This window comes from Drosophila busckii, chromosome X (assembly GCF_011750605.1).
Source record: "Drosophila busckii strain San Diego stock center, stock number 13000-0081.31 chromosome X, ASM1175060v1, whole genome shotgun sequence".
In the NCBI taxonomy this organism is placed as follows: Eukaryota; Metazoa; Arthropoda; class Insecta; order Diptera; family Drosophilidae; genus Drosophila; species Drosophila busckii.
Window position 1 is genome coordinate 12,969,321 of NC_046608.1, and position 11,841 is coordinate 12,981,161.

At 38.4% G+C, this 11,841-nt stretch overlaps 2 protein-coding genes across 2 annotated transcripts; one reads left to right on the forward strand and one right to left on the reverse strand.

The window, feature by feature from the left end:
- Window positions 1-1,461: 1,461 nt before the first annotated feature.
- Window positions 1,462-1,866, reverse strand: LOC117134918 (pre-intermoult gene 1 protein). Its single transcript, XM_033294414.1, has one exon. It carries the CDS (start codon window positions 1,864-1,866, stop codon window positions 1,462-1,464), a length of 405 nt encoding a protein of 134 aa, XP_033150305.1.
- A 1,893-nt stretch (window positions 1,867-3,759) lies between these two features.
- Window positions 3,760-4,864, forward strand: LOC108606234 (salivary glue protein Sgs-3-like). Its single transcript, XM_017996166.1, has 2 exons — window positions 3,760-4,132; window positions 4,163-4,864. The coding sequence occupies exons 1-2, from the start codon at window positions 3,793-3,795 to the stop codon at window positions 4,765-4,767; spliced, it is 945 nt and encodes a 314-aa protein (XP_017851655.1). The 5' UTR covers window positions 3,760-3,792; the 3' UTR covers window positions 4,768-4,864.
- The last annotated feature ends 6,977 nt before the right edge of the window (window positions 4,865-11,841 follow it).

Sequence of the window (11,841 nt, forward strand, 5' to 3'; positions counted from 1 at the left end):
TTCTCCACGCTCTTCAACTTCGGCTTCTTCTGAGCCCCCATCGACTACGCTGCTGCCACCATCAGCATCATCATCAACAGGTTTAGCTTCATCATTTGCCAGTGCTTGATCGTCTTCCTTCTTTTCAACGGTATCCTCCTGTGCTGCTGCCAAGGCGAACCAAAGGCATAGACAAGCAAAGAGCAAAAAACGCGAGCTGAACTTCATTGTGGCTGTGATAACAAACGCTAATGCAATTGCCAAAACTGTCAGCTTTTTATATAGTCGGCTCTGTTGGTTCAACTTGCATAGAATTGCAAATTGTGTTTGTACAACTTGTGCCAAAGAAGTTATATTTGCAATAACAATGGCTAATTTGCAGAAAATTTGGCTAATTTTATGTGAAAAGAACAGAACGTTTGTTTACAACACGTGCGAATCCAGACAAAGGCACTGCTATATATATTTACATAGAAATATGTCGTTTGGTTTTAGCATAAACATATGTTAAGTAATGAATATAATCATCGTCGTCGACTTAAATATCATACGATTTCCCGATTTTTGGGAACATTTTTAAGTTCAAAAGGAAGTGGGCAGAACTCATATCTTCCGTTTGCTACAGGAAACGTCTTTTTTCTCTATGTTCTTCTGCTAGATGAATTTGATGTAATCCTTATTTAGCCCTTCTCGAAGGCTCGAAAGTATAGCTACCATATTTGGTATGCATAGTTTTTGAGTTTAGCTTCCTGAAGTTTATTTTGGCTTCCCTTCGTCAGTTGCTTTTTTTTGTCTATCACCAACATCTGTTTATTATATAGTGATCTGTATGGCCTAGCAAATAGCTTGTTTCAGAGTTTGTAAAATCGGCTACTCCCTTTGGATACAAACTACATTTTTTATTGAAAAGTATTTATTTTGTTTGTTATATCTACAATTTTATCTTTTCTAGGTTGTCTGAGTTGCTCATGTATCTCTTTTATATACATTTATTATGTCTGCCTATAAATTTAAGAGAAATTGAGCCAGACTATCGTCAAAGTTAAGAGCAGTATCCGCAATGCTTAAATATCTTCAGAGTAGTCTTTTATCTTGGAAGGAACACATTAGACTGTTCGATTGTTTTTACATTACATTCAGATGAAAGTAAGGTAGACTCGATCTCGGGGCTTTATTAAGGACACTATCTTGGTTAATAAAGATTGTTATTATTGGTAAAGGTGACGAGGTGCTTGCCGTGCAGTCAGATCTTGATTTTGACATCTTCAAAAATTGTAATTTTACTTCTAAGCTCAATAGCCTGTTTAATTGTTCGGTAATTAAAAAAAAACATAAAAAAAAATAATAACTTTAAAAAAAGATGTTTATGCTGAATTTTCCATTGTTAATATTTTTGAAACATTTCATACATTTCAGTAATTTATTTTTCACATTACATTAAGTAGAACACTTGCTATGCAAATTTAAAAGTCACTTCAGGGCTTAACCGCGTTGGTTTCTATTTCTTAGACCAGCAACGCGTCTATTGTTCATACGCCTGTTGTTCATGCGTCTATTATTCATGCGTCTGTTATTCATGCGCCTGTTGTTGTTGTTGTTTTGTCTACGGATTGGCCTGCGTGCGGGGCGGCGATTTGCACGGCGTGTGGTTCTTCTAGTGGTGGGCGCTAAAGTTGTATCGTCATCTTCCTCCTCTTCACCTCCAGCTGCATCATCACCATCTCCGTCTACGGCTGATGCGTTGCCGTCGCCGCCATCAGTATCTTGTCCATTGCTGGCATCCAATTCAGACTCGTCGTAATCCTCAGCTGACTCTGCCGCTGCCAGGGACAAGGACAAGCTCAGGCAGAGACAGGCCAAGAGCAAGAAACGCGTATTGAACTTCATTGTGTGGGCTTTGATTCGAGACGTCAGAGCTACTTTATTTAAGCTGCGACAACTGTTGCCCCCTTATATAGTGTTCTAGCATCATCAAAACCAATTCCATTTGTATATTGAGTCGCTATTTGTTTACTCAAGTTGTGCCAACGACCAACGAAAATATTTGTTGCCCGCCAAAGAACAATAGATAATGGAATATTTTTTTGAGAAATACAAGCTCACGAATATATTTACTTATGTATTTATACACTCAGCTTAAAACATATTTAAAGGCTTGCTTTATATATTTTATATTCACTATTTATCATAGCATAAATTTGGTTGCTACAATAATTGAAATGCTTCAATTTTGACTTGTCTACTTAGCTGCGCACTTGGCTTTACCTTGCCCCAACAACTGACAGCAGCACACTGCTCTTTATTCTTTTTACACATTGTACACGCCACTCAGCTCAATGACAGGTGACTGTCGCACAGTGGGGCGCTCTCAGGCCAAATAAATAGGGCAAAACAAATGCCCAAAATAGAATTATTATATTTATTCAAAGTAACACCCACTCACTCAGCTGTGATTATGATGGCAATAGAAAATAAGCTCTGGAGTTTGTAAACGATTTGTTGCTTCAATTGGCTTCAAAGGTTCTGATTTGACTTAACTTAAATACAGAATTTAAGTTTAAACTGCAAGCCAAATAATAAATCTTATAAAATTGCTAAGATAACTTTCAAGTTTTTAGAGTACCATTGAAATATAATTTATTGATTTTTGAAATGACCAAATAATTCAAACTTCCTCGCTGACTTTTTTTTATGTGGCGCTATGTGGCGTATACGTAATTTAAGCAAATCAATCAAAGCATTGACTTGTTTTTTTTTTTTCACAATGTTATATATTTATTTTGCAAATGCCAGAGCACAACTGCAATAAATGCACTTAGAGCGTGGTCTGCGGTTTCCTTGGTCAACCTAACCGCGTCGTCTGGCATTGCCAGATTGTTGAGCTCCAGAACGCCTGTTCGCATTTGCAGCGACTCTGCCATTGTTGCGGTTATTGCGGCGATTGTTGACTCCTCCAGCACGCCTCTGCCTATTATTTGCGTTGCGATTGTTGTTGGCGTTGCCGCCGCCCACTCTGTTCGCTCTATTCGTATTGGTTGTCACCGTGCCTGTTCCGGTGTTCAGATTGTTGCCAGTACAGTCTGCCAAATCGTTGTAATCATCACTTGTTAACTGAGCAACGCTCAATGTTGCCCATAAGCAAATGCAGGCCAAAAGCAAAGTGAACTTCATACTGGAATTAGCTGCTTAGATGGTTTGATATTGAAGCTCAGATTGTTGCGGCTTATATAGTAGCTAGCCATCTAATTATTTACTCAACTTGAGCGCTGCATAATTGTCTTAAGATAAGAGATTTGATGACGTCAAAAGCAACTGCCAATATAAGTGTGCGCTAAGCAGCAATTTTAAGCTGTGCAAATTTTTGGCTAAGAATAGATACAAATGACGAATATGAAGGTCACAGAATTGAATCTGTCACGTCGATAAGTGAGGCACAATCTATAAATATGGCTTGAACTTTTACTAAACTGTAATGCTCTCTATATGGTAATTGCAATTGCTCAACAAGTTTTATTTATGGCCTGCCATCTGCCGTTAAACAAACTTTTGATAGCCAAAATTGGCAACATACTTGGCTTAGCGATTGCAAATATTTGCGCTTCAAGTGCTGCGTATCGTCAATGGCCCTAGACCCAACTGGTAGTTAATTATTTTAGAACCCTCTGACCTGTAACAAGAGCTCGTGTGCGTTTGCCCTCTCCCTCCCCACTCAAATGCAATTCATTGCCCCTCTTCAACTGCTTGCTGGCTTGCTCTATATATAAGCATTGCACTTGCTATCATTACAACATCAAGAGCTCTCGAGACAGCACAATGCGTCTTCTTTGGTTTATTGGCTGTCTTGCCCTTACCTTGGGGCCGCATTCGATTGCGGCTACGTATGGTTGTGGCTGTCCTACGACAACGCCAACGTGTATAACGATTAAACCAACAACCTCAGCATCAACAACATCATCATCATCATCAACAACGACAACAACAACTACTCAAACACCCCCCTGTACATCAACCACTCCAACAACACCTTGTACAACAAGAACGACAACTACCCAAACACCACCTTGTACATCAACCACACCAACAACACCTTCTACAACAAGAACGACAACAACAACTACCCAAACTCCACCTTGTACATCAACCACCCCAACAACTTCTTCGACAACAACTACCAGAGCAACAACACCTTCTACAACAAGAACGACAACAAGAACTACCCAAACACCACCTTGTACATCAACAACCAAAACCACACCTTCTACAACTAGAACGTCAACAACCAGAGCAACCTCAACTACTCGACAAACAACTCGATCTTCAACTACAACAGCAACCAAGTCAACCACAAGGCAACCATGTCACCCAACCAAGGCACCACCCAAGCCAACCACAAGGCAACCATGTCACCCAACCAAGGCTCCACCCAAACCTTCAACAAGGCAACCAACCAAAGCACCACCCAAGCCAACAACAAGGCAAGCAACCAAAGCACCACCCAAGCCAACTACTAGGCATCCCTCATGTAAAACAAGCCAGGCACCACACAAACGAACAACAAGGCCAACAACAACAAGAAAAAATCCAACCAAGAAGGCAGCACCCAAGCCAACGCCAAGCAAACCCAAACCCACCATCAAAACCCCACCTTGCCCACCCAATGGACCAATATATTATCCACAACCAAGAGGACCAATAGTTGTGCTGCCGCCACCAAAAGGACCAATATTTTATCCACCCAGAGGACCTATTGCACCACCGCCACTACCACCACGTCCAAAAAAATGCTAGGACAGACAACTTTTTAATTTGTTCAGCTGTTGATTACTCTTGAAAGTTTTGATTGCGCTTCGTTAATAATATCAAATAGATTGGTCGTTTATCAGCATATCTAGTCTTTTAACTATATTAAGAGCTTTGTAATTTAATGGTAGGGTATCCCTTTTTTAATTTATTAGCATAAATCGGTTGTATTAACTTAAAGTCTGAGATAGATACACAAATTGTTTGCTGTGCATTTCTTTTCCACCTTACTGTGATTAATCATTATCATTTCTATCTTTACTTAAATTTTCAACAGCGAGCTTTATTATAGAAAGCTTCTCCAGTATCAACATAACTTGAGATCAGTGACATTATTATTCCATTTTTTGTTAAAAACAGCTTCAATTTATTGATTGACAAAAACAATGATATTTTTATCTCAACAACTGTTGTTGTTGATCATCGCCAAAAATTGAAAACAGACTTTATTGATCTGTAGAACATTTTCCATTTCACGACCCACTGGTCTCGGGGCTTATATAAAAGAGATACGAATGCGAAATAAGACAGAAGTAAAATATTTTTATAGCAGAACAATGCGCGTATTTGCATTAGTACTTGCTTTAAGCCTAGGACCTTTACTGGTTTTGATTACCCCTGGATGTGGTTGTCCACCAACGACGACGACTTGTCCGACGACGACATGTCCGACGACGACTTGTCCGACGACAACTTGCCCGACGACAACTTGCCCGACGACAAGGGCTAAATGTCCAACAACAACGACAACTTGTCTGACGACAAGGACTAAATGTCCAACAACTAAGACAACTTGCCGTTCGACGGCCAAAACTTGTCGTCCATCGACTACAAAATGTCGTCCAACTTGCCGTCCAACGACCACAACATGTCGTCCAAAGACCACAGCCTGTCGTCCAACTTGCCGTCCAGCGATCACAACTTGTCGTCCAAAGACAATTCGTCGCACTTGCCCAACCACAAGAAAATCGATTTGTCCACCGTCGAAAAGGTTCAATCCGCCATATCCACCCTTTATCGGAATTCCTGCGTTTCCCGGCCTTCCGATATTCCCTGTACCCATGCCGCCCAAGCGTGCAGTCAATGCACCATCAGGCGTAGCTCCGCGTAGAGTACCTTGTCCACCAAAGCGTCCTGCCAAGCGTCCTGTAGCAGTCAAACCCAAGCCGAAACCCAAGCCCAAGCCCAAACCAAACAGACCCAATCAATTGCCAAATCGAGCTGGCAATGGACGCTTCTTTTAAATACGTTTAAGTTTTTTCTATTGAATAATTATTTTTGGGTATTTTGAAGGGTTGAACTTAACGTTTATTTAAGGCTGAAAATTCAGTTGTTGTTGCTATAATTCAGTTAATCCGAGCTTATAAACAGAAAGCTATTTAACTTAAACTATTTTTGACTTTATGGCTATCGCATAGCGCTTATGCGCGGACATTTTCCAGCAATTTTCACGCCCAATTGAAGCCATCAACTGAACAATATGCACTCTGTATAATGCGTGGACAATTTGATTTACATAATTTCTATTGATGGCAATCAACTGTTGCGCATTCGACAGTCGCCAGTGCGACGCAGCCTCAGACTCCCCAGAGCGCTTACCCTTTTGTGGGCGCACTTTTGTCACATTTCCGCTAAGCTGCGCCCACCCCCACCCTTCATATTGGCTTTGGGTACCGCTTTGCTGGCTCCTCGACAATAATTCACGCTTGAATAGCGTTTCGTTATTGCTAGTCATTGAACTTAAGCAAATGTGGGCGTGAGCTGCCAATAGGCATACGAACAAGTTAACAGTATGTCTGTCCTGTGTGTGTACAAGTCGTGGCTTAATCTAAAGCGAGCGTAAGAGCATTTGCCTAGTATTTATAGCCGCACCTTTTAAACTGGCTCATTATAAATAAACAGCATTTAATCAATAGAAACGCACATGGCATTGACTTTTGGGCTTAAAGCCAAATACGAGCATGGCCAAAAATACAATTCAAAAGGAATTGAAAATTAATAATAAAATTTTAGTATAAATGTAAGTTTCAAGTGTAACTCAATTTTTTCTTTATATTAAATAAGCTTTTAATATAAGCTACAAATTTGAAATATTCGCAGATAATGCTAACAGTGTTGAAAGTAGTAAGTTCCATTGGCTTTTGCTTAAAAGGTTTAAAAAGAAATTTAAGCTTAAAGCTTTCTATGCAAAAAAATTACCTAGAAAGCTTTCACCGTTTAAGCTTTCACCAAATAGCAATTTCTTCAACTTTTCAACGCAAGCTTTTAGCCAAAGCATTTGCCACGAGAAAAGCAGCTGACAGTGCGTATGAGCAATTTTATAACCATAAAAGGCAATATAATTTTTTGCGCATTGCCAACTAGCCGGAAGCAATAGACTTGCTGCATTTTCTGCAATTGACAATTACATTTTTGACATTTATTGCCCACACACACAAAAAAGAATAAAAATAAATAAATATTTGCATTAAAAACTGAAAGTGAATGTCACTTTGACTTATTATTGGCAAGCTAAATAAATAAATCATTTTTTTTGCGCTTATTTGACTAATTGATTGCTGAAGCTATTTTTTATACGCGTGTATCAATCTTTACAATTATAAATGGCAAGCGGGGCGGGCGGGCGGTCGGTCGGTCAATTGCATATTCAATAAAAAGCCAAAGCAAGCAAATGACAAAAAAATTGTATAAATGTCACATAACAAGTGTACAACAAGCGCCGGCGGCGGCAACAAAACAAACATGAAATTGAACTGAAACAGTTTGAATAAAATTTGATAATAAATGTATGCAGCTTAATAAAAAGTGGCTGTGTATGTGGTTAATTAAATTACAGAACTTAATGTGACCAAAATGACATTAAATATTTTGTATAAAAGTAAAGGCTGCAAAGCAAATAAATCACAATTGCTAACTAAGTATAAGTTAAGCTTATTTAACTTGTTGCTAATTCTTTCTCTCTCTCTCTCTCTCTCTCTCTGTCTTTTATTTGCAGGTAAGCGCAGTTTTTTATTACAACTTTTGTAAGCGTGGGGTAACACAGGTAACAAGTTTTAATTATAAAGCACAGCAATTGGCTTGTTGCACTCCCAACTCCCACTCAGACACATATGTGGGTATGCGATTAAACTCGGTGTGGTTCGCTGCAAGTTAATTACGAGTTCATTTGTGTATGCAAAATGTCTTTGGTATGCATTGGCTTTGGGGTCTATCAATCGCATTTGATTGGCAACTTGGCGGTTGCAATTATGAAGCGCCGCACGTCATTTAGTTGTGAGTTAGGCATTTCCATCTAATTGCTTTCACTCTCTCTCTCCCTCTCCCTCTCCCTCTCCCTCTGTCTCTCTCTCAACTTGTTGCAATTTCAAGTGCAGCAACTGTGCAAGGTTCAGTGCACATTGGAATACTCACAAGTGTTTATTTTTTGTATTCCCATTGTGTGTGTGCTAGTTTCATGTTGTTGGTTTAATTAGGTAATCGGCTTTTGCTTTTGTTTCATTTACCAGTTTACTTTATGCATAGCAAAGCGCTTTGTGAGCCAAAACACTTGCACAAACGTCTGTTGATGAAACATTTCAATGTGTGGGCAGCAACCAAAAAGAGCAAGTTCCATAAAATCTTGGGCTGCCCACTCGGCGGCAATCGCTAATAAATGTTTGCTAATTGAGTTAATCATACGCCGCGTTGCACACACAAAAGCGCAAGCAGCACCTTTTGCCTTTCATTGTTGTCTGTGCAGTCTACGATTTAGATTCAAGTCCATAGTCAATGGCTGATTTAGCTGCTGCAACTGCTGCTTGTGCGTTGTTTGCTGATGGCCATGGCCATCATTATTATCAACATCAACATCATCATCAGCATCGACAAACTGCGAGCCAACATGTTCGCTGCAGCGCATTTGCGACTTCCGAACGTGTTGGCTTCGCCCGGGCAAAAAGTTGGCATGGGGTTCGCTTTTGGCCCGAGCCGAACACTGAAGCAAAACTTGTTCAGATTGTCGAGTGGGCTGGCAAATTAGTGCTCTGGCTATTGCTTTCGCATTTAATTTGTTGAACTTATTGTAGACAATAGCAAAGCGTACGATAAATTGAAATAAATACTTAGTATCTGTCAGATACGTAAAGCAAAAGCAAAACTGAAATTAATTCAATTATAGCAATTATTTAACTTATTTAGTTAATGCAGCTATTTTTGTATATTTAAAAAACAAGCCAAGTGTGGCAAATAAATTAGTAAATTAACTTTTTTAGTTAAAAAATAATATTAATTAGACGCTTAGAATGAATTTAATTAATTAAATGCAGCTACTTTTTTATATTACAACTTTTATATTAAAACTTTTTTGTCAATTTTATTAATTAATATATTTTTCATATGCTAATTTGATAATAAATAAAAAATAATAGATTAGAATTAATTAAACTAATTTTTTTATAAATTATAATAATTAAATAATTTTATAATATTATACAAAGGCGCTTAATAATTAAAAATTTGAATTTGCACAACTTTGTCCCACTGTGCACACACTTGCGCCCCTGTCAAGGGTTACGCTTGCGTTCACTAACTGCAGTTTATTTATTTGCTCTATTTACTTTAATTTGTTTAAGACTCTCTTGTTTATTTAGCTTTGTATCTTGTTGCCTGTGTTTGCGCTTTTGTTTGCTCTACGCCAATTCAGCAGCAGCAGCAGCAGCAGCCAGAGCTGAAGCTAGAGCTGGAGCTAGACCAGAAAAGGCTAAACAAAAAATAAAAAATAAAAATAAAATAGTTTTACATGTGGGGGCTGTGTGAAGAGCCGTAAAGTCTGCAGCTGTTGCTGGCGCTGCACTTGTGTGGTGTGTTGTGTTGCTGCCGTGTAGTGTGTTGTTGCTCGGCATTTTTCGGTGGCAACATGTTGCAAGCGAACGTTTGAACATTGTTCGTTGCTCGCGTTTGCCGCTTGTCAGTTGCGTAGCAAACGTTTAGCGTGAAGGTTTTAAAACAGCAGCAGCGACTAAATAAGCCGGCGGCAATAGCCAAACAGCTACAGCTACAGCAGCAGCAGCAACCAACAGCACGTGCAGTACAACAGCAGCAATCAGCAAGCAGCAAGCAGCAATAACAACAGCGACGTTCTCTAGTGTCTAAAGTCGAGTGTTGTGCGTTTTCTTGATTTTTTCAAACATTTTTTTTCGAGTGTGTTGCTAAAAAAGCAAATCAAAGTGCACAACGGCCAAATAAACAAACAAACAAACAACACAAAGACTGCGCGTTGGCAATTAGTGCAACTTGCAACAAACAAACAAAACTTGTTGCAAGGCATAAACAATAAATTCATAAATGCGTGTGTGTGTGTTAGTTTTTTTTTATGCTACCAAAGCCAAACCGTATTGTTGACCCATATATGGTCTATCAATTGTTTATGCCTCGCGCGACAATCTGCAAATCGCTGCGGGCCTGGGTCTGAGTTTGGGTGTTTGCGTTTTCTCATTTCTGGCAATTAATCGCCATTATTGATTGCCATTTGTTTGCTTTTGCATAAATTTTAAGCCGCTTGCAACGCTATTGTAATTTATGGTCATAGGCTGCTGTCATAAAGATTGTGGCCAAAGCTTAAGTTAGCAAATGGAGTAGCGTGAGTAGAGTGTGTGATTAATGCGCCTACAATTTTGTAAATTTAAATAATCTTTGCTTTGCTTGGCTTTGACAGCTTGTGCTGACTCAAAAGAAATCGAAATTATATCAAATACAATAACTCTTCATATCAACGCCTTGCTATCTATTAGCACCATAAACGCCACGACATATAATCTAGACATACAATAGATACGACAAACCAGCCATACGTCTGCCACTTACTTCTGTCTAGAGGTGAGAGACAAATGTTAGCATTGCCCCCTGGTCTAATTCAGTGGCCACTCGTCGGTCACAGGCCCAAGCCGTCAGCCGGCTTGTCAGTTTTGCTCGAAATGCGAACGACTGTCTAAGAATTTTTGGCAGCAATCAAAATTATTGGTTCGCGGCCAACCCCCACCCCGCGCGCACTTTAGCTTAACGCTCGCACCCTAGACAAAACGCAAAACAAACGGCTAAAATAAAAGCGAGCAGCAGCAGCAGCAACAACAACAATGTCTAGGAAAAATTAACACATTTTTGTGGGGCAGCCGAAACAATTTAAAAATATTCATCAAGCGACAAAATGAAAATCCACGAGACCAAAAAAAAAACACACACAAAACCAAAACGAAAGCCACAAAAATTAATTTGATGTGTTGAAAGCAAAGCAGAAAATACTCTGCAAATTGCTAAGCAAATAAATAGAAAAGATTAGACTTTATTTTTTTTATAGATTTTACTTTTAAAAAAATGCAAATTGCATAGAAAACTGAATGCCATTAAAATAATAGTAAGCGCTAGTTTTAAAATTCATTTTTGCTTTCATTAAAAATAATATTAAATAATTAAAGCTATTATGCTTTTTAATTAAAAGAAATATGTGCAAATATTTTAAAGCTAAAGTTAGCTCTTATAATAAATAGAAATTCATAGAATTTGTTAGTTGCAAAAAATAAAAAACTATTTTAACTGCTCATAATGAAAGAAAATTCAGTTTTTCTATAAAATATATAAATGCTTTTTTTAATTGATACAATTTAAAAATAAAAAAATATGTAAATATTAAAATGAAACACAGTTCGCATAATGCATGAAGCTTATTATTTTATTTAGTATTTAATTTTGATTTTAACTTTGTAGCTGTTTTGTCATTTTTATAAGCAAAGCTATTGCCAAATATTTAAAATTTGTAGAGTGTTGCTTATGCGACTAATTTTAGTTTCTTATGTTTCGCTTTAATGAGTGCTAGACCTTGCCTAGATAATAATTAAGATGCAACTACACAAGTATGCATAGCACTAATATTTTAACCCCAAAACGCATTAAGTATTTCGAGTGTGTGTGTGTTGGTGTGTATGTGTGTGTGTGTATGCAACTGGGCTTGGAAAATTCAGTTTGGTGGCCATTTTGATGTGAAACTTATTTATTTATAAAACACACACAACGCGCACTCAAGTGTATGAA

Bases quoted from the DNA above. Each gene is read 5' to 3' on its own strand.
- LOC117134918 (XM_033294414.1), bottom strand. From the start codon at position 1,866: ATGAAGTTCAATACGCGTTTCTTGCTCTTGGCCTGTCTCTGCCTGAGC.
- LOC108606234 (XM_017996166.1), top strand. From the start codon at position 3,793: ATGCGTCTTCTTTGGTTTATTGGCTGTCTTGCCCTTACCTTGGGGCCG. The intron at 4,133-4,162 runs CTTCTTCGACAA...CCAGAGCAACAA, and splicing joins TACATCAACCACCCCAACAA to CACCTTCTACAACAAGAACG.